Raw genomic sequence first — 22,991 nt, 5'->3', positions numbered from 1 at the left:
AGCTATGGTGTGCTGCGTAGCAATCTTGCCTCTCCGTCAGAGATTATGGGTTCTAGTCCTAGTCCCTTGACAGCTGCCCACGGTCCAGGCTGATATTTCAATGCAGCACTGAGGGAATGCTGCACCATTGGATGTGCCATGTTTGAGATGAGATGTTAAACTGAATTCCTATCTGCCCATTCAGGTAGATGTAAAAGCTGACATGGCACTATTTTGAAGAGCAGGGGAGCTATCCCCAGTCAATATTTATCCCTCAACCAACAGCACTAAAATCAATTACCTGGTCATTATTACACTGCTTTTTCAGGGATCTTATGTGTAAAACTATCTGCCACGTTTCCTACATTACGACCTTGACTACTCTTTTCATTGGCTGTTCAGTGCTTTGAGATGTCCAGTTTTATATAAGTCCATGTCTTTCTATTTTACCTCTGTTATATTCTTGCCAATGTTAGGTGATTGGAATTTGCAGACCAGAAACTGTCCCCATTGCTCCATCAGTCATTCTTAATCCTGTGCCTTTGCGATGAATTGCACTCTCAGCCTGGGTTGGAATCTGGGCACATCCTTTGACTTGCTGCAGCTACCTGATTAAAACATTGGAAGTCTTTTCTACCCAATGTACAATATTTTAATCAGCAGATTTCATTTGAATTTGTTGTTCACAAGTCCAATTGTTTTGAAGAATTGTTTAAATCAATTTCCATCTTCTGTCTTTAATTCCTATGGCATTTACTTGAATCAGCAGTCTTTCATGGTGAACTCTGCTAAAAACTTTCTGAAATCTAAATGATGAATATTATTGGGATTGCCGTTTACCTGTGATGTTCCTTCTTCTCCTCTTTACCCTTGCTAACTGTAGTTACTTCCCTTCCTCATTAGGCTGTTCACTAATGTTCACTAAAAATTCATCAACTCCCACAGCTCCCTCGACTACACATCCTTATACCCTGCTTCCTCTAAGGACTCCATTTCATTCTCCCAGTATCTCCATCACATCACATTCCACGCCAACGTTTCCGCCATAACTTCCTTCTTCCTCAACCAAGGATTCCCACCCAGCATTGTTGAAAAGCCCCTCAATCACATCTGATCCATTTCACACAGGTCTGTTCTCACCCTTTCCCCTCCCTCCCAGAACCGTGATAGGGTTCCCCTTGTCCTCACCTTCCACCCCACCAACCTCCATATTTAACGGATCATCCTCTGCCATTTTCATCAGCTCTAGCGTGATGCAGCCACCAAACACATCTTCCCCTCTCAGAATTCTGAAGGGACTGTTCCCCTGTGACACTCTAGTTCACTCCTCAATCACCCTTAACATACCCTCCCTTCCATATGGCACCTTTCTGTGCAATCACAGGAGTTGCAATTTCTGTCCTTTCACCTCCTCCCTTCTCACCATCCAGGGCCCAAACACTCCTTCCAAATGAAACAGTGATATACCTGTACCTCTTTCAATCTAGTATTCTGTATTCACTGTTTGCAATGTGGTCTCCTCTGCATTGCAGAGACCTAATGCAGACTGGATGACTGCTTTGCGGAACTCCTCCATTCCATTTGCAAACATAATCCCGAGTTTCCTGTCACCTGTCATTTTAATTCTCTGCCTTGCTCCCGCTCTGATCTTTCTGTCCTTGGCCTGCTGCAGTGTTCCAAAAAAACTCAATGTAAGCTCGAGGAACAGCACCTCATCTTTCGTCTCAGCACTCGACAGCCTTCTGGATTGAAGTTCAACAATTTTAGATCATGCCTTCTGCCTTCATCTTGTTTGATGAGTTTTTTCTATTTTTTTGTTTTGTTGGGTTTATCTTGTCTTGTTTCTTTTTAGAGAAGACAAATGTAAGTCCCTTACAGTCTGAAATGGGAGAATTTCTAACAGAGAACAAGGAAATGGCAGAGCAATTAAACAAGGATTTTAGTTCTGTCTTCATGGGGGAAGACACAAAAAACCTCCCAGAAATATTAGGGAATCCAAAGGTCTGGTGAGAAGGAGGAATTGAAAGAAATTAGTATTACTAAAACAATAGTGCTGGAGAAATTAATGGGACTGAAAGTTGATAAATCCCCAGGGCCTGATAATCTACATCCCAGGGTACTGAAGAAGGTGGCCATGGAAATAGTGGATGCGTTGGTTGTCATCTTTCAAAATTCTGAAGACTCTGAAACAGTCCTGGCAGATTAGAGGGTGGCAAATGTAACCCCACTATTTAAAAAAAGGAGGGAGGGAGAAAACAGTGAATTACAGACCAGTTAGCCTAACCTCAGTAGTAGGGAAAATGCTAGTGTCTATTATAAAGGATGTGATAACAGGGCACTTAGAAAATATCAACGGGATTAGACAAAGTCAACATGGATTTACCTATTGCAGGATCTAACTAGGAGAATAGAGGATCTACCAGTAGATGTGGTGTATTGGCATGGATTGAGAATTGGTTAACAGAAAGGAAACAGAGTAGGAATAAATGGGTCTTTTTCAGAATGGCAGGCGGTGACTCGTGAGGTACCACAGGGATCAGTGTTTGGGCCCCAGCTGTTCACAATATATATCAATGATTCGGATGAGGGAACCAAATGTAATATTTCTAAGTTTGCTGATGACATGAAACTTGGTGGGAATGTGAGCAATGAGGAGGATGTTAAGAGGCTTCAAGGCGATTTAGACAGGTTGAGTGAGTGGGCAAATACATGGCAGGTGCAGTATAATGTGGATAAGTTGAAGTTATCCACTTTGGTAGGAAAAAACAGAATGGCAGAGTATTATTTAAATGGTGATTGGGAAATATTGATGTACAAAGGGACCTGGGTGTCCTTGTACACCAATCACTGAAAGCAAGCATGCAGGTGCAGCAAGCAGTTAGGAAGGCAAATGGTATGTTGGCCTTCATTGCGAGAGGACTTGAGTACAGGAGCAAGGATGTCTTACTGCAGCTGTACAGGGCCTTGGTGAGACCACACCTGGAGTATCGTGTGCAGTTTTGGCCGCCTCACCTAAGAAAGGATATACTTGCCATAGAGAGAGTGCAGTGAAGGTTCACCAGACTGATTCCTGGGATGGCAGGATTGTCGTATGAGGAGAGATTGGGCCGACTAGGCCTGTTTTCACTGGAGTTTAGAAGAATAAGAGGGGATCTCATTGAAACATATAAAATTCTGACAGGGCTGGACAGACTGGATGCAGGGATGATGTTTCCTCTGGCTGGGGAGGGGGGTCTAGAACAAGGGGTCACAATCTCAGGATACAGGGTAGACCATTTAGGACTGAGATGAGGAGAAACTTCTTCACTCAGAGGCTGGTGAACCTGTGGATTTCTCCACCACAGAGGCTGTGGAGGCCAAGTCACTGAATATATTTAAGAAGGAAATAGATAGATTTCTAGACTCTAAAGGTATATGGGGTATGGGGAGAGAGCGGGAGTATGGTGTTGAGGTAAAGGGTCAGTTATGATCATATTGAATGGTGGAACAGGCTCGAAGGGCTGAATAACCTCCTCCTGTTCCTATTTTCTATGTTTCTATGTTAATCCCTTCATGTTACATTCAGATGGCTGCTATGTAGTCATTCATGCCTCATTGGAGCAAAACCTTTGTTTTTTATTCTACCCATTACCAATCTCTGCTGTTGCATCATGAAATCTATTGTTATTTAAGCTCTCCTGCCCTCCAGCCCCATCACAGGCCTTTCCTTTGTACTTCCTGCCCCCTCCTTCCTTCCATTGGCTTAAAAACTCTCACTTTTCTATCTTTCTTCAGTTCTGATGAAAGGTCCTCTCGACCTGAAAGGTAACTCTGCTCCTCTCCACAGACGCTGCTAAGCTATTCCAGCATTTTTTGTGTTCGTTTCAGATTTTCAGTATCTGCAGTAATTTGCTTTTGTAATTATAGTTATTTCCTTGCCCTGCTGCTAAGTGTTACTGTTGGACTAACTGCCATTTGTTACCTGGTCACCTTTAATGACCATTTTAAATGTATATAAAATGTTTGCTTGTTTTTTGCACTAGAGAATTTCATTGGAGACAAATAATTTCTTCATAATAGCCAATGTCTTTGGCACAGAAGCAGATCATTCAGCCCATGAGCTATTTAATATGTCCCACTCCTCTGTGCAATGTCCATATTCCTGCAAATCTTTCCTCGAGTTTTATTCAATTCCCTTTTGTAAGTTATCGTTGAATCTGCTTCCACCGCCCCTTCAGAAAGTGTGTTCTAGATCAGAATAACTCACTGCATTAAAACGTTTCTCCTCATCTCCCTCTGGTTCTTTTCCCAATTATCTGAGTCTGTGTCTTCTGGTTAGTGACCCTCCTGTCAGTGGAATAGTTTTTCTTTCTGGGAAATGTCTTGGCTTTAAGAACCTCTGTCCAGCAAACACATGTTAGCCCTTCTGTCCTTGTCAACTGCCGCCCCATTGCCAAGAAAACAAGACGACAAGAATTAGGAGCAGGAGTAGACCATTTGGCCCCTTGAGCCTGCTCCACCATTCGATAAGATATGATTGCTGATCTGATTGTGCCTAAAGAGACCTGTCAGCCCATCGTGTCCACACTGGTCATCAAGCCCCTATCTACTCCAATCCCATTTTCCAGCACTTGGCCCATAGCCTTGTATGCTATGGCATACAACTGTGATGTGAACTTACTGATCATACCTTCTACATTCATGTCTAGATCATTAATATACACGACAAAACAGCAAGGCACCCAGCACCAAACCCTACAGGACGCCAGTCGCAAAAACAATCTTCGACCATCACCCTCAGCCTCCTGCCACTAAGCCAATTTTGGATCCAATTTGCCAAATTGCCCTGGATCCCATGGGCTCTTACCTTCTCAACCAGTCTCTCATGCATGACCTTGTCAAAAGCCTTACTGAAGTCCACGTAGACTACATCAACTTGTCGATCAGGAATCTGTCTAACTCAGCCATATGTTAAATGACCCAGCTTCAACTGCTCTCTGGGGAAGAAAATTCAAAAGACTAACAACCCTCTAACTCTCTCAAAGAAAACATTTCTCCTTATCTCAGTCCCTAATTTTTAAACTGTGCCCCTAGTTCTAGACTCTCCCACAAGGGGAAACATCCCGTCAGCATCCACCCTGTCAAGTCTCCTCAGGATCTTATATGTTTCGAATAAGATCACTTCTCATTTTGTAAATTCCAAGGGTCCAGGCCCAACCTGCTCAACGTTTCCTCATAAGATAACCCCTTCATCCCAGGAATCAATCGAGTGAAGCTTCAAATGCAATTATAATCTTTCTTAAATGAGGAGTCCAAAGCTATACACAATATTCCAAATGCAATCTGACGAAGGTCTTGTACAGCTGCAGCAACACTTCCTTACTTATATACTTGATCTCCTTGCAATAAATGGCAACATTCCCATTTGCCTTCCTAATCACTTGCTGTACCCATAGACCAGTTTTTTGTGATTCATGTACCTGGACACCCAGATCCCTCTGTACCATTGAGTTCTGCAATCTCTCTCTGTTTAAATAATACGCTGCTTTTCTATTCTTCTTAGCAAAGTGTACAATTCACATTTTCCCACATTATACTCCATCTGCCAATTTTTGCCCACTCAGTTAACTTATCTAAATCCTTTTGTAGACTCTTAATGCCCGCTTAACAACTTACTTTCTGACTTATCTTTAACAAGATACTGTGAAGATTCATGGTAGGTCAGGGGATTTTAGAAGCCAGCAAAGAATGACTAAAAAAAAAATGAGGGAGAAATTAGAGTGAATTTAGCTCCAGACATTCGATCCCCTAATCCAAGTCATTGATATAAATTGTAAATAGGTCCTAACACTGATCTCTGTGGCATTCCACTAGTAACAGCTTGCCAACCTGAAAATAACCCATTTATCCCTCTCTCTGCTTCCTGTTAGCTAACCAATCCTCTATCCATGCTAATATGTTACCCGCTACACCATAAGCTCTTGCTTTGTGTAGTAACCTTTGATGTGGCAATTTATCGAATGCTTTTTAGAAATCCAAGTACACCACATTCACAGGTTCCCCTTTATCCACCTTGCTTGTTACTTCCTCAATGAACTTTAATAAATTAGTCAAAAATGATTTCTCTTTCACTGAACGTATTTGGCTCATCCTGGCCATATTATCATTTTCTAAACGTCCTGCTACTACCTCCTTAATAATGAATTTGAGCATTTTCCCAAAGACATACATTAGGTTAACTGGCCTATAGTTTCCTACTTGCTGTCTCTTTCATTTCTTGAATAGAGGTGTTACATTAACAATTTTCCAATCCACTGGGAACTTTTAGGGAATTTTGGAATATCACAACCAATGCATCTACCATCTCTGCGGTGATTTCTTTTAAGACCCCGGGATGAAAGCCATCAGGTCCCAGGGTCTTGTCAAGTTCTAGAACAAAAACAAAAATACCTGGAAAAACCCAGCAGGTCTGACAGCATCTGCGGAGAGAGATACAGTTAACGTTTCGAGTCCGAATGACTCTTCCTCAGAACTAAGGAAAAATAGAAAAGAAGTGAAATATAAGCTGGTTTAAGGGGGGGTGGGACATGTAGAGCTGGATAGAGGGCCAGTGATAGGTGGAGATTGCCAAAAGTGTCATAGACAAAAGGACAAAGAGGTGTTGAAGGTGGTGATATTATCTAAAGAATGAGCTAATTAAGGGTAGAAAGCAGGATGAGCAAGGGACAGATAGCCCTAGTGCGGGTGGGGTGGGGGGGAAATCAAAATAGGCTAAAAGGTAGAGATAAAACAATGGATGGAAATACATTTAAAAATAATGGAAATAGGTGGGAAAAGAAAAATATATATAAATTATTGGAAAAAGGGAGATAGGAAAGGGGGTGGGGAAGGAGGAGAGAGTTCATGATCTAAAGCTGTTGAACTCAATATTCAGTCCGGAAGGCTGTAAAGTACCTAATCGGAAGATGTGGTACTGTTCCTCCAGTTTGCGTTGAGCTTCACTGGAACATTGCAGCAGGCCAAGGACGGACATGTGGGCATGAGAGCAGGGTGGTGTGTTGAAATGGCAAGCGACAGGGAGGTCTGGGTCATGCTTGCGGACAGACCGAAGGTGTTGCCAAGTTCTGATAGTTTTCCTGGTACCTTTTCCCTCGTGATTGTCATGTTTCAAGTTCCCCTGCTACAGCACAGAAACAACCCTAACCAAAGTCACGACTGAAATCTTCTATTCTGTAATCATAATGCATTAGCCCCTTCATCTAGCTGACCTACAATCAGCCTATTGGTATTGACTGTTGAACTTCAGAGGGAACTTGAGGAACAGCACCCTGTTTTTCGATCAGGCACTTTACTGTCTTCCAGGATTAATGTTGAGTTCAACGATTTCAGATCATACCCGCTGCCTCCATTTTCTGGATAGCAGTTGGTGATTATTCTGCTTTTGTCATTCACACCTCCTCTACCTAGGAACATAGGACATAGGAGCAGGAGTAGACCACTCAGCCCTTTGAGCCTGCTCCACCATTCAATAAGATCATGATTGTGGTCTCAGCTCCACTTTCCTGACTCCCATGTCTATCAAAAATCTAACCAATTCAGCCATGAATAATGTCAAAGACCCAGCCTCCACTACCTTCTGGGGAAGAGAATTCCACACTCTAATGACCCTCAGAGAAAAAATTTCACCTTATCTGTCTTAAAAGGGCGACCTCTTATTTTTTTAAACTTGGCCACTAGTTCTAGTCTCCCCCACAAAAGAAAACATTCTCCCAGTATCCACTCTGTCCAGTCCCCTCAGGGTCTTATATGTTTCAATAGATCACCTCTCATTCTTCTAAACTCCAATGAGTATAGGGTCAACCTATTCAACCTCTCTTCTTAAGCCCTTCATCCCGAGGCCCACCTTTTGTCGATTTATCCCATTACCATCTCTTTTTGCCTTGCACCCTCATCCCCTCATCTCTCCTGCCTCCCATCCTGTCACAGACATCCCCTTTTGTTCTCCCCCCTTCCCCCATTTCCCTGCCTCCATACTTGCTTAAAGCCTGTTACAACTCCAACTTCTTCCAGTTATGATGAAAGATCATCGATCTGAAACGTTAACCCTATTTCTCTCTCCACAGATCCTGCAAATCCTGCTGAGCATTTCCAGCAGGACATCAAGCCCTGGATGAGTTGAAAATTATTTTAGATCCTGCCACAAACTTTGCATCCTCACCAATGATACTTCCCCTTCTCTCAGACTGAATCACATTCAGGTGTCACATAAAAGGTTATTGCACAAGCTAGAAGCACACGGCATTGGGGGTAATGTATTAGCATGGATTGAAGATTGGTTAACACAGAAGATTTGGGATTAATGGGTCTTTTTCAGGTTGGAAAGACGTAACTAGTGGAGTGCCACAAGGATCAGTCCCAGGGTCTCAACTATTTACTATCCATATTAATGACTTGGAGGAGGGGGCAAAGTGTAATGTATCCAGATTTGATGATGATACAAAAATAGGTGAGAGGGCATGTTGTGATGAGGACATAAGGAATCTGCAAGGGGATATAGTTGAGTGAGTGGGCAAAAGCTTGGCAGATGGAGTTTAATGTAGGAAAGTGTCAAGTCATGCACTTTGGTAGGAAGAATCAAAAAACAAACTATTATTTAAATAGAGGGACTCTAAAAAAGTGCAGCACAGAGGGATCTGGGTGTTCTTGTGCATGAAACACAAAACATTAGCATGCAGGTGCAGCAAATAATTAAGGAGGCAAATAGAATCTTGGCCTGTATTGCTGGGGGGGGCTGGAGTTTAAAAATAGGGAAGTCTTGTTACAACCGTACAGGGTATTGGTGAGGCCGCACCTGGAGTACTGTGAACAGTTTCGGTCCCTGTATTTAATAAAGGGTATACTGGCATTGGAGGCAGTTCAACAGAGATTCACTAGGCTGATTCCTGGGATGAATGGGTTGACTTATCAAGAGTGGCTAATCAGGTTAAGCCTTTATTCATTAGAGTTTAGATGAATGAGGGGTGATCTTATTGAAATGTACAAGATGCTGAGGGGGCTTGATAGGGTAGATGTTGAGAAGATGTTTCCACTAGTGGGGGAATCTCGAACAAGGGGACATAGTTACAGAATAAGGGAGCACTCATTTAAAACTGAGAGGCGAAGGAATTTCTTCTTTCAGAGGGTAATGAATATCTGGAATTCTCTACCCCAGACAGTTGTGGAGGCTAGATCACTGAAAGTATTTAAAGAGGAAGATAGATTTTTGAAATATCGGGGAGTTGAGGGCTGAGGAGCTGGCACGAAAGAGGAGTTGAGGCCTGGGGCAGATCAACCATGATCTCATTGAATGGCAGGGCAGGCTTGAGGGGTCAAATGGCCTACTCCTGCTCCTATTTCTTGTGTTCTTAATGGTGGAGCGATGATGATTAGGAATGTACAAGAGGCCAGAATTAGAGGAGCACAGATATTTCAGAGGGTTGTAGGGCTGGAGGAGATTCCAGAGATAGGGAGAGGTGAGGCCATGGAGGGATTTGAAAACAAGGATGAGAATTTTAAAATCAGGATGTGGCTTGATCAGGAGCCAATGTAGGTCAGTGAACACAGGGGTGACAGGGGAACGGGACTCGCTGTGAGTTAGGACACGGGCAGTAGAGTTTTGGATGACCCCAAGGGTAGAATGTGGGAGAGCAGCCAGGAGTGTATTGGAATAGTCACATCTCGTGGTAACGAAGGCATGAATGAGGGTTTCAGCAGCTGATGAGCTGAGACTGAGGTGAAGTCGAGTGATGTTATGGAGGTGGAAATAGGCAATCTTAGTGATATCACGAATATGAGGTCAGAAGCTCATCTCAGGGTCAGATGTGACCCCAAGGTGGTGAACAGACGGGTTTAATCTCAGACTGTTACCGGGGAGAGGGATGGAGTCAGTAGTTAGAGAACAGAGTTTGGAGTGGGGACTGAAAACAATGACTTCAGTCTTCCCAATATTTAATTATAGGAAATTCCTGTTCACCAGGACAGGATGTGGGATAAGCAGTCTGATAATTTAGCAACAGTGGAGGAGTTGAGAGAGGTGGTGGTGAGGTAGAGTTGGGGGGTCTTCAGCGTACATGTGAAAACTAACGCTATGCTTTCGGATGATGTGTCCGAGGGGCAGCATGTAGATGAGAAATAGGAGGGGCCAAGGATCGATCTTAGGGGACACTGGAGGTAACGGTGCAGGGACAGGAAAAGAAGCCATTGAAAGTGATTCTCTAACTATGATGAGATCGATAACATTGGAACAAGGAGAGGGCAATCCCACCCAGCTGGACAAGAGTGGAGAGGTGTTGGAGGAGGATGGTGTGGTCAAACCGTGTCGTAGGCTGCAGACAGGATGAAAAGGACGAGAAAGATCAGGAGGGAAAGTTTACCTTTGTCACAGTCACAGGGGATGTCATCTGTGACTTTGAGTTCCGGGAAAGATGAGAATAGATTTGGGAGGTGACAACAAACTCAAGGAGTTTGGAGAGGAAAGGGAGGTTGGAGATGGGATGGTAGTTTGCAGGACAGAGCGGTAAAGGTTTGGTTTTTTGAGGAGGGGGTGATGACGACAGATCTAAAGGAGAGAGGCACAACATCTGAAGAGAGAGAACCACTTACAATAAAAAGAAATAAATACAAATTGCTGCTGAGAAATGAGGAGTATAAGAAAGAACAAGCGGGGGTGAAAAGAGATTTCAAGAGAATAGTGAGAAACAAAGTGAGAAGCAAAGCAATGAAGCATAGATCGGTGTAGCTGACTCAACCCAGTTGAGGTACATTGAGGATGTCACAGAATTGCTAGTTGTACTGTTAGTACTGAGCTTTCATTGTTTGTCATTCACTGTTTGATCAATCCTGTTGTCGGTCACTGGGGTGATTGCTATTTTATAAATGATTAACTTCCAATTTGAAAATGACTGGATCTTCTTGTCACTGCTTTGGTCAAACTATCTGCACAGGTGAGATATTTTACTGCACTTCTGTAACTGAGAGCCAGAGGCAGCTGGACTGACACTCTTGCACTGCCAATCTCTGCATAAATGATCTGACCTTTGTTGACCTGCATCATTCTCACAGCTGCTGAGCTCCTACACGCAACTAGGCCTAAATATCAGACACAGTCTTCATTTCATAACTCTGGACGGCCATTCCTGATCTCGCAAACACTGGAAAATCCACTTAATGGGCACATAAAAAGCCAGGGGGAGATAAGATGTTTCTTTGATGCAGCGAGTGGTTATAATCTCGAATACACTAGCTGAAAGGGAAGTGGAAACAGATTTAGCTGAACCTTTCGAAAGAGAATTGGTTAAATACTTGAATCGGAGAAATTTTCAGGGCTATGGGAGAAGAGGGGGAGAACCAGCACTGTCATGATGGGCTGAATAGACTCCTTCTGTGCTTTGTCATTCTATGAACGATAGAAGTGGTTCAATGGATCAAGATCAGCAGAAGTGTCATTATGACTGGGGTCTGCAGGAAGTGGAATGGTGAACTGGTTAGAGGACGGAGCAGACAGGTGCATAGAATGAGGGAGTGAGGTTATAGGTAGGGAGATTTGGATGGTGAGTGAGGTGAGGAAATGGTCGGAGATTGCGGTATCTATGATTGAGACCTCAGCGACAGTGAAGTCATGTGAGATGGTGAAGTAGAAGTTGTGACTGCAGGTGGAGAAGATTTCGAAAGGGTTGTGGTTAAGGGAGGCATCATCGTGAGGGAGGAGAAATCAGAGAAGAGGGAGCAAGGGGATTCAGGAGGGAGTTAAAATCGAGGATAACTGTCCAGTGCAAAGGCTAGAGGAAAATGGCAGGAGGAGATCTCAGTGTGGGGGTCATGGTGAGACTTTGGAGGGAAGTGAATTAAAGGTGGGAGTGGCTGAAGAGGTTATGATGCTCCAAATAGAGGCCTGAGGACTTGGCAATGAAAGCAACACTATGATTTGGGTGTAGCCTGGCTTTGATGAGGGCTTAGCCAGGCTCCTGCCAGCACCATGATATCAAGAGATTTACCTGCAAGCGTGCCACAGATTGCAGGAGTGTTGTTACGAGGGAACAGTTCTTCAGGACGAGGGCAATATCTTGGCATGGAGCACGGGTGAGATGGGGAAATGATGCAGGTGGGATTGGAGGAACCTCAGGCACAAGCCAGCTTATGGCATCCAATCAACTAGAGAGCCCTTGGAATTAGATCTCAGTGTCTGCCAGTTTGGTAGCTCAGTATCAGTGTAGGATCTTGTGTCTGGTTTGCCAGTTCAGTCATGGCAGCTTTGTATCTTAACTGTACTTTCCCCCCCTTTGCTCTATAATCCCGTGACAGCCTTACCTAATAAAAATTTGACACCAAGTCACATAAAAAGATATTTGGACTGGTGACCAAAAGCTTGGCCAAAGAAGTAGGTTTTCAGCATAATTAAAGGAGGAGAGGTGTTGCGGTTTAGGGATGGAATTTCAGGCCTAATGGCCTAGGCAGCTGAAGGCATGGCTGCCAATGGTGGAGCAATTAAAATCTGGAACAATCAGAAGGCCAGAGTTAGAGGAGTGCAGCTATCTTAGAGGGTTGTGGGGGTGAGGGGATTCCAGAAATTGGGAGGGGTGAGAAATGGAGGGCTTTGAAAATAAGGATGCAAATTTTAAAACTGAAGCATTGCCAGACCAGGAACCAATGTCAGTGTGCAGAGTGGGTCAAATGAGAATGGGACTTGGTGCGAGTTAAGATATGGGCAGCAGAGTTTTGCTTGAGCTCAAGGTTGCAGAGGGTGATAGTTAAGAGGCTGACCAGGGCAGTATTGAAATAGTCAAGCCTAGAGGTAACAAAGGCTTAGATGAGGATTTCATCAGAAGATGATCGGAATCCAAGTGGGCAAACATTTAGAAGTTTATGGTTAGGAATTCGTGAGCAGGGGTGGTGGAGAAATCACTCACTGGAGGAGTTAATTTAATCTGGATTCACTTGGGGTGAGGCAGTTAAGTATTCGAGAGACGTTTATGGTTCCTGATATAAGCTTGTGGGTTGTGTGGAGGTGGCTTTTTTTGGCTGGGGTAGTATGCGTATAATAACCATATGAATTAGGTCTTCAGGCATTTAACTCAATGTGCCGTCTATTACTGGGTCCCTTAAGATGCCTGCTCTGATACTGGTTGGTTGCAAACATACCTGCTTTGGATCCTTGGTTTCATGAGTTACCTCCTGCCACTGCTTGTGATTGGTCTCTTCTTTCAGCTCGTCTTGCCAATGCTCATTTGCAGGGCAAAGCTGCAATAATCCCAGGTTATTACAGCCTGGTTGGGCTGTATTGCGAGACTCCCTAGTCAGGCAGTCCATTGGAAGCGTTGCTTCAGTGTTCCCTTCAGCCTGTTCCACTGAGACCAGGGAAGTTGCATCCGCCTTTTAGACCTTTCAGGTCTTGTTGGAGGCTCTCTCAAAGGAATCATAAGCTCAGTATTCAGCGTGGAGCCTTGGTTGTCTAACAGCCACCAGTCTTGATGCTTGAGGTAATGGCCCCGACGGTTGGTGTGAAGGACCCAATGACAACTATTAGGGAGCAAGTATTCACGTGCCTGATTGTGTATCCTGTGATCAGGGATCAGCTGTATCTTCATGCAGTAGAACTCCATTAGTTTCATTCCAAAGATTGCAGGCCAAGTGCACTGTCAATCACACCCTGTACTTTGGAGGGAGTCAGCACGATGAGGACCCTTGGTATTGGTGGCTGTTTTCCATGGGCATGTCCATATGAAATCAGCGGCCTGGCAAATTGCCTACTCCTGCTCCTAAGTCCTATGTTCCTATGAAACAAGGCATGTAGGATCTGCGTTTGTAACCGTGCATTGATGTTTGGGAGATTTATTAAGATCGTCTTCGGTCACTGCTTGGAAGAGTCTAGTGGCATGACAACACAATGCCACACTTATCTTGACAACCACTGACAGGGACTGCCATGCCCTGGAACTGGTTTCAAGGTCTGACTACAGGAGATTGTTACTCCCTAGGTTCAGTCTCTCTGCCCTAGTGTCACCCACTTAGTGTTTAGTGTCCCAGTCGTCATCAGCTGTCCCTCCATTGGAGGTTGACGTCTACTCAGGTTTGAGAGTTTCTGCTAAGAGTCCCTCAGCATCCCAATCCGTGTCAAACTCTCAGTCTCCCTATCCTTAGCACTGCTGTGTCAAACCCTCAGAACTCATGATACTCCCCAGTATCACATTCTTCAGTATCCCAATCCATGTCACTCCCCAGTCACTGTCAGTCTCACTATTTGTGTCCCTCCCAGTTGTCGTCAGCTCCAAAGTCCTACTTCTTCAGGCTGACACCTTCACTCTCAAACTTTCAAATGTAGTCCCTGTCTGTTAGGGCCCCAGTGGAATTACTTCAGCCCTAGGAATACTAAATCAGCCTCTCTTGCTGTACTGAGCTTTCAATTTCATTCCGGTGTCAACTGGAGTCTGTAAATGTCGATCTCACCCCTCATATCAGACCTTCAGTGTGGCTGAGTCAGAGTCATTCCGTTAGCACTTTGGTGTCAGTCAGAATGCTACATTCTGCAGCAACAACTGAGAGACACTTCTTGTAGAACCTTATCATCACCCTCTGGATCCCCACCCTGCGTGTGTTCAATTGCCCCCTGATTATTCAATGTGTATCTCTAATATTAAGTGAGGGGTGTTAATGGTGAAAGAATGAATGGCCTATACTAGCTTCGCAGTCCGATATCAGTAACATGTTCCCAGCCAGTGTAGGCAGTGATGGGCCTCAGGCTTTCCCCATGCCCCAAACTGGAGGAGTGTATCTAAAGCAGGCTGTAATGCATTAATTCTCCTGCCATTATAGAGGCCCCTGATGCTTTCCTGACCATTTGCCCCTGTCAGCTACAGAATCCCAGTGAGGTGCCTCCAACTTCACCCAGGGCAAGCTCAACAATTTGGTTTCTTGCATTGGAGGAAGTCATAGAAGGGCAAGCCTTGAGGGAGGAGGCTGAGAGTCACAGGCTGCAGGGAACTGCTGCAAGGGAGTGCTCAGGGAGAGCACAACAGGGGCAGACCCGAGGCCAGAGGCAAAAGCCTCAGTAGAGAGGGACCCCAGGCTTTCCCAAGCTGTGGAGCAGAGAACGTGACAGTCGGAGAGTTGGTTAACAAATTAAATAAACAGCACCAAGGACACCAGCTGCAATTCAAAGGTTTTTTGTTTTTAAACAATTTATTGAAGTCCTTGTGAACTTCTCTTGTTGCACGAACTGCATTCGCTTTCTGACAAGCAGAACAATTTCATGTACAATTTATTTTTATCCCCTTTTCCACCCCAATCCTGTAGCTGAATATTATTGTACTATACAAAGGCAAAAAACAATGTTCACACAGTGAATTCTTTACAAAGGAAAAAAGCTACATTCCACATTGGAGAAAGATATTCTAAAACATTCCATACTGGAGTATATCAAACAAAATTTTCAGGAAATTTTTTTTTTACCTTAATTTAAGAAAACTAAACAAGCTGATGTGTGAGAAAGGCAACATTCTCACTGCGAGGATGGGCTGCAGCAGGTGTGGTGGGCTGTTTCCTCCCGTGACACAGTTAGAGCTCATAGCAACCATTGGTATTGCTCTCTTGATAGGATCCCTTAGCAAAACCAAACATTACTGGGCAGCTGAAAAGTGTCCATATGCTCATTATAAATCCAAATAAAAGTATATCGTACACTTAGCGATTCCTAATATCCAGTGCATAGAATGAGATGGACAATGGGGCTGCGTGTGTGTGAGAATGGGGGAGTATTAGGCAATGTAGCAGACCCAGCCACCCAGAGCTGCCTTGGCCACCTGCGTCCACATTCTGCACTTCCAGTTGTGTGTAAAAAGTGGCACATTTCTAACCGTGATGCTTGGAATCGTGTACTCGGGATCTCAAATTGGGACCTGTTGAGCACACAGTGCCCACGACACAGGCAGTACATGTGATATCCACAGTCCATGGGAGTGGTAGCTGGCTAGAAGTCTAATTCTTTTGAGGATCTACGCTCCAGCCTGCTGATATTATGTGCTCCCCAAACCAAATACCTGCCTGTTGCAATGGGAGGTTCAGGGTCAAACTGGGCAATAGGTGGGGTGGCACAAGGTGGGGCACTTGGCTTTAAGCAAGCATTAAGGATGGCAGTTCCCTACATGTGGATAGTGGTAGTTTCGCCACATAGTGTCATGGCATATCTCACCCTTCATTCCATTTAGTACCACAAAGCTGCACAGAACTCATTGCTCTTTCTACCCAAAGGGTAACAAGACAGGGAATTGAATTTTCATGTGTGAGAGAGGGAAGAAGTGAAGAACAAGGGGGAAAAGAGGGAGAGAGACAGAGAGAGCATGGGAGACAGACAACAAGAAAGTGCGCTTACGGGAGACAGAGAAAGCAAGAGAGAGAAAAAAAACAAGGCAGAGTGAGAACAAGTCAGAGACAGGAGGAGAGAAATAGAGCATGAAGGAATGAGACAGACTGAGAGATGTTGACTGCAACCTATTGAAGACACTGGCTGGATCTATTTTTATTAAACGGCAATTGTGCCGGCAGAAATGAGTTTGAGGTTGGCAGAACCTTGGGGTTTTGAAGGTTATTTGACAGGTTATCTGCCAGTTTGAGAGGAGGGTTGGTGAGCACATGGCATCATTGCGGTTAGAAATGTGCAGTTTTCGTGCTAGAAAGGTAAAACCCGGTGGGGGATGAAAGGCAATCTATCGCACTAGTGCAGCCCCGACTGTAGAATAAAATTCATTCATTCATTCATTCCTTTGCTGATAGTGAACAGCTGAATTAAAAATACAGAAAATAGCCAGTCTGAGATTAACTGATGCAATTTCACAAACACTCTCACTGCTGACATTTCTGCGTTGGCATCTCAAAAGGAAACATACAGTGCGCCGAGGCTGTAGAAAGCAGCTAGAAACTACTATTGGCAGCGGTTTATAAACTAAACCAAATGTGCCATTGTCAAAGTCTACTGTACGAAGCCCCGTACTGTGTGAAACCCACGCAAGGGGTCAATATTTGGCCATTTGTGAAGACAGCTCCCACTTCCACACTGCCAAGGCGCAATTCATGGGGCATGCGCACTCTTGAGGCTCTCGCTGATTATCAGCGGGAGCAAGACAAACTCATATTAATGATGTCAGTGAGGTTCAGTTCCTTGTTCAGATCTGGTGCTCATAATTTCTAAAGGAAAGGAAGCAACATTTGGGAAGCTAAACTGACCAAAGTGACAGACTCTGGAATATTCTGCACAGGATCCTGGTTTTTGGTGGAATCGACAACAAACCAGGTCTTGACCTGAGGGGTCTGTGTCCAAGAAATCGAAAGGAGCCAGAGCTTCCCTAAGCCACATGGAGGCCAGGGACAGAGTCTGCCTGCTTACAGGACTGACAATTCCGACAATTGACTGGAGTTAGTACCTGGAACCCCAGCTTTCAGATGGAAGTTGTCTGCAGTGAGCTATGCTCAATGGAAAGGCAGAGAGTATAACAGGCTCACTAGAGTCGATGAGAATGTGTTCGAAAAGATTGGAAAAGTCCTGGACTTCATCCTGACCAATGCATAGACACTGATGTACACAGCATAACCAATGTAAGTGTGAATGACCACAAATACAGCAGGTGGCTGGTTACAGCCTGAACAGCTATTCCCAGCCCCAGCCAAAGGTTGTGCACACTGGTCAGGAGATTGATGGACAATGACTACTGGGCCTGCAACGGTGAAAGCTCCCCTCCCCTAACTCTTTACAATTCAGAAGCACTAAATCAATGGCAAGAGTTCAACACATTTGGAGTGGTAGATCACCCAGTGAAAGTGCTGGTACAAAGCATGCGTGCTCTGTTAGTCATTCAAGAGAGGACCAGCCAGCTCCACTCTGTACCCAGACCTCAGTGCTAACCTCCACAAGGAGCATGCAGCAAAGAGTCTTCATGTTGTTGTTCATTTTGGAGTCCAATCTCCACCAAAACATCTGCTCGAGGATGAATGCCCTAGAAAATCTTACTGGCCAACAATTGAATCAGTGTGCATATTACACCTGTTGTATCATTGCTCATCAGCAGCCCCCTCCCCTCTCCAAATCTGAGTAAGTAATAATCAGTTTCATTCCCTATTGGGAAAAACAACTTCACAGAAGTCATTGGCAAGATTACGGTTCTGAAGCTGTGAAGGGAATGAAACAGCTGATGGGGCACAGAGATGGGAAGTACTAGAGTCAGAAGGAAGTCACTGTGCCCAACACCATGAGAGATATCCACGCCGTGAGGGATACAAGCCTGGAACTGTACCCGACACCACGAGGGGTACACTCATGCCGCGAGGGGTACACTCCTGGCACTGTACCAGCATTACTGATGCATTACTGGTGGTGTTCCATCAGCAGGAACAAGATTGATGCACTTAGTATTAGGAAGGAAAGAGTTACACACCTGATGCAAAGAAACCTAAATTGATTTGATTTACGACTGATACTGTGGACAATACATTGAGCAACATGGGTTTAAACAGGTAGTGCTTTGCTGCAGGAAATATTTCAGTTTAAAACATCCCAGAGAGAGGTTTGAAAAGTCTCTGGGCAGTGGTCGTGATGTGAACTGACCTCGGCTCTCTCATTTCAGGACCTAAAACAGATCCTTGCTCTCCCCTCATTATGTTGTCCTCCACAGTTTGTTCTGGGCACCCGCACTCACACTAACTCCCACTGAGAAAAAGAGAAAACTGCACTTGCTAGAAATCGGAAATAAAATGGGGAGATGTTAACGTTCTGGTTAGGGAAAGGAGTTTCTGATGGAATGCTGCCTTGTCTTCTCTGTCTCCGGTCTACTACCTGCAATAGTCTTTCACCCCAAACAGTCCAATTTGCTCAGTCTAGCTCTTCACCAATCCCCCAAAGCTGAACTGATAACCCTCCCTCTCTCATCTGATAGCCCGGCCACTCACATTCAAACAATGATATTGCAGGCCTTGCAGGGAACATGCCACTGTGCGCTACGTACTCTGGGTAGCTTCCTAGCTCACTCTCGATCATTGAGAGACATCAGTCTGAACTGCACTGACCTGTTACAGGCAGGTGGGAGTACAAAGCACGATGAGCAGCAGCTGAAGGGCACGAGATGGGAGAGGTGGCACCGAGGGAGTCATAGGGTTGGGTGGGGGAAGGGGAGTAAATCCTCAGCTAGGACATTCCTTGAAGCAACAACAAGAGACTGCACCACTGGCTTCGATCAGGAATGTCTCCCCACTCCCCAGGCATTTAGGAACTGTTTTGTGAACACTTCCCAGGCACGTTTGAGGACAACAATATTGACTTGTTGATTTAACCTCCAAGGTGGCACAGATACCACCTGCTAAACAAGGGGGTATTAAACCTGCGGGCAAAGGGCAAAGTACTAACCAAGGCCAGTTCGACTAAAGTTAGTGTGTGTGGAAGGGGGTGGGGGTTGTGGAAGTTTGGGCATGAATTTGGAAGTTAGAACTCAAGTCAACTAGGGATGTCTCTGGAAATTTTTAAATCACCTCTCTTAATCCAAACTCCGAAAACTCCTTGCTGTGTGATGTCCCATTCAGTCTAACAGGATTCATCAGGTCCCTTCCTGTGTAACACAGTGCAGACACTGGGCACATAATGATGCACTTGGGACCACTATGTGTGACAAAGTGCCCAGAATGTCAGGTATAACCTTTGGTTTAGTCTCGAGTCAGCACAGTTACCGAGATCAGCTCCATCAAACTGCGAAAAAGGAGGAAGAGCTGGGGACCTGACAAGGTTGGGTCTGAAATAAAACCACTTGGTTTCTGAAGCGTATTTTGAAACAAAATCAGCCTCCTCGATGTCAAGAGGAAGTTTGCAGCAAAGCACACAATTTTTTTGTTTACTTTAAAAGTTGTGTCAAAAGGAACTTTTCTGCTTTTAAAAAAAAACACACATCCACACACACACACACACAAATTGCACAAAGCTCGAATTCCAAGCAGAAACTCAGTAATGACTAACCTTCCCAGCCAATGTTCTATTAAGTCAAAATTCAATGTGAAAATTACAAGTGTCAATGGCTGGTCAAGTGCTCACCTTCATGGGAGACATGGACCGCAGGGACCCTGCATTCTTCTGTGTCCACGCAAGGACTTTGATGGAGATATGTCTGACCCAGGGCTGGGTGACTGGAATCCTTCAATCAGGCCTCCAGAACCAGTGCCCAGGATCTGCAAACTCGTCACTCAACTAACAATAGAGAAACTGATTACTAGATAGCCAACTTGTCCAGATCTCACTGCAACTTGAAGAGAGAGCATCCCTTTTGATTTGTGCATCAAAGTCATTTGAATAATTTTTTTCTCTCTGTGGTTCTATTTTATTTGACTAGTTTCCACTGGAAATAATTGGGATTACTGTGACCTTCGCTCCTGTGTGCCAGTGTTGGAGTGCAGATGAGTGAGAACCAGGGCTCACAATCCCAACTGTAAACTCTCCAAATCCTGGACACGCCTAAATGTCACTGCAGCAAAGGATCATCCTACAAACAATTCTGCAGGGTACCCTCGAGATCATCCAGCCTATAACCCAACCCCCTCCCACACTGGGACTCTGGGTCTCGGCCCCTTCCCACACTGGGACCCTGGGTCTCGGCCCCTTCCCACACTGGGACCCTGGGTCTCGGCCCCTGCCCACACTGGGACTCGGCCCCTTCCCACACTGGGACCTTGGGTCTCGGCCCCTTCCCACACTGGGACCTTGGGTCTCGGCCCCTTTCCACACGTGGACCCTGGGTCTCAGTCCCTTCCCACACTGGGACCCTGGGTCTCAGTCCCTACCCACACTGGGACCCTGGGTCTCAGTCCTTACCCACACTGGGACCCTGGGTCTCAGCCCCTACCCACACTGGGACCCTGGGTCTCAGTCCCTGCCCACACTGGGACCCTGGGTCTCAGCCCCTGCCCACACTGGGACCCTGGGTCTCAGCCCCTGCCCACACTGGGACCCTGGGTCTCAGCCCCTGCCCACACTGGGACCCTGGGTCTCAGCCCCTGCCCACACTGGGACCCTGGGTCTCAGCCCCTGCTCACACTGGGACCCTGGGTCTCAGCCCCTGCCCACACTGGGACCCTGGGTCTCAGCCCCTGCCCACACTGGGACCCTGGGACTCAGCCCCTTCCCACACTGGGACCTTGGGTCTCAGCCCCTGCCCACACTGGGACCCTGGGTCTCAGCCCCTGCCCACACTGGGACCCTGGGTCTCAGCCCCTGCCCACACTGGGACCCTGGGTCTCAGCCCCTGCCCACACTGGGACCCTGGGACTCAGCCCCTTCCCACACTGGGACCTTGGGTCTCAGCCCCTGCCCACACTGGGACCCTGGGTCTCAGCACCTGCCCACACTGGGACCCTGGGTCTCAGCAGCTACCCACACTGGGACTCTAAGACCAAATCCCCCCCTCCCACATCTCCAGTGTGAGTGACTTTTCAGTCTCCTTGTGACTCGTTGGAGCCAGGCCCAGCAAAGGAAGGCAGCGTCTTCAATAAAGAATCTGTTCAGAAAGCAATAAACCTTTCCCAGTAAAAAGATGCTCTTGGGTTAGTTATAATTTCCACCCTGTGGAAAGCACAAAGACAATATTTAAGAATGTTACTTTTCTGGTTGCGAGAGGGTTCCTGACTTTTCTTTTCCCCATTGTAGTTGTAAAGCCTTCTGGTGAAGGTCCTTAAAAAGAAAGATGCCAGAGCTCTCTCCTCCCAGAAAGTAACAGCCTTTAGGTAAGTATGTTAGTGGAAGTATTTGCTCCTCACTGCGGTGGAACTAAAAAGGTTCCATCTGTGACGTCGACCTTTGTCGCATCATCTCAGAATCCCATGGGAATGTGACTTCATCAACTTGCGCTGTTGCAGGCACAGTTCTGAAGTAGGGGTATATAATAAAATGAGATTACTTCACTAAGATTAACCAGGTAATCATAAGGATATGTCCCATGCCTTGCAAGCCAAGGCATGCGTGCTAATAAAACAAAATGTTAATTCACACATACACAACAACAACAAAAAAATTCAATGCTACTTTGACGCATTGCATCTAGATGAGTGGCATGTCAAGTCTGTTGGTTGCAGTGCTGCATTTCTTAACGAGACGTTCAGGCAGGCTTGTCCAGGGCAGGCTGCCAGCTTTGTTGGTTTAAAGCCCGTTCTGTTGGCTGTCGCAGCGGTCCCCAGCTCCCTCTGTGTCGGGGGCCAGGTTCAGAGAGGCAGCTTTATTGGTCAGAGCACTGATGGAGCTTTCTGTAATGAAGCTGGAGGCCCCGACCTTGGATCCCTCACTGTACAACGAGAAGAACAAATTAGGTCTTCAGAGTCTGAAATATGGACAAAACTGGACTTGGCTTTTATAATTCTGTAAATATAGGAAGTTTGCTCTCCTCAGCCCTGAGTATCTCCTGTTTCTTAGCCTCTTATTGTTGTGTATATAATTCTCCTGCTGAACCAGGACTGCAATGTGCCAGTGTTGCAGATACACTTCATTGACAAAAGTGTCTGGCTTAAAGCAGTTTTGTCAGTAGAAATAACGTTACTCTGGAATTACCATGACTAAAGGTATCCAAAGTGTCTCTCAGCACATCTCTCTGCCACTGGATACCTCCAGTTTACAGCCCCCTGCACTGAGAGTAGACAAATAAAAGATCGACGGATTGGGAGAAAATCAATTGCCCAATGGCAACTTTGAAGTTAAAAACTTCCTAAACTGAGACTATCAACACTTTCAAGCTGCAACAAAATTCCAGTGGAATAAAACGAGTCCGATAGTGGAGCTTAGACGGTGTTAACCCAGTTCAGTCCAATTCCCCTCAGAACACAGTGGACTGCTCTGGTCAAAATACTGTCAATCTCAACTGGAACCAGAACACAATCCACTCTACACCATGGCCAAAATATAATCAACGTAAAACCTCGCTTGTCAAACTCAGAATAGAGTCAGCTCTAATGCTGCCATGGTCAAAATTAAAGCTTGGCCAGGCAGA

The 22,991-nt window shown here is 45.4% G+C and overlaps 1 protein-coding gene across 7 annotated transcripts in view; it reads right to left on the bottom strand.

Annotated features, from left to right (window-relative positions):
* Positions 1–15,139: 15,139 nt before the first annotated feature.
* LOC144692513 (roquin-1-like) overlaps positions 15,140–22,991 on the bottom strand; it is a 158,978-nt gene continuing 151,126 nt past the window's right edge. For all 7 annotated transcript variants that reach the window (XM_078561472.1, XM_078561471.1, XM_078561473.1 and 4 more), the window contains one exon: positions 15,140–22,292. In XM_078561472.1, coding sequence (XP_078417598.1) covers positions 22,151–22,292 — 142 coding nt within the window. In that variant the 3' untranslated portion in view covers positions 15,140–22,150. The remainder of the gene's footprint in view (positions 22,293–22,991) is intronic.

This window comes from Cetorhinus maximus, chromosome 17, assembly GCF_964194155.1.
Source record: "Cetorhinus maximus chromosome 17, sCetMax3.hap1.1, whole genome shotgun sequence".
In the NCBI taxonomy this organism is placed as follows: Eukaryota; Metazoa; Chordata; class Chondrichthyes; order Lamniformes; family Cetorhinidae; genus Cetorhinus; species Cetorhinus maximus.
This window is presented reverse-complemented; position numbering and strand designations above follow the sequence as displayed.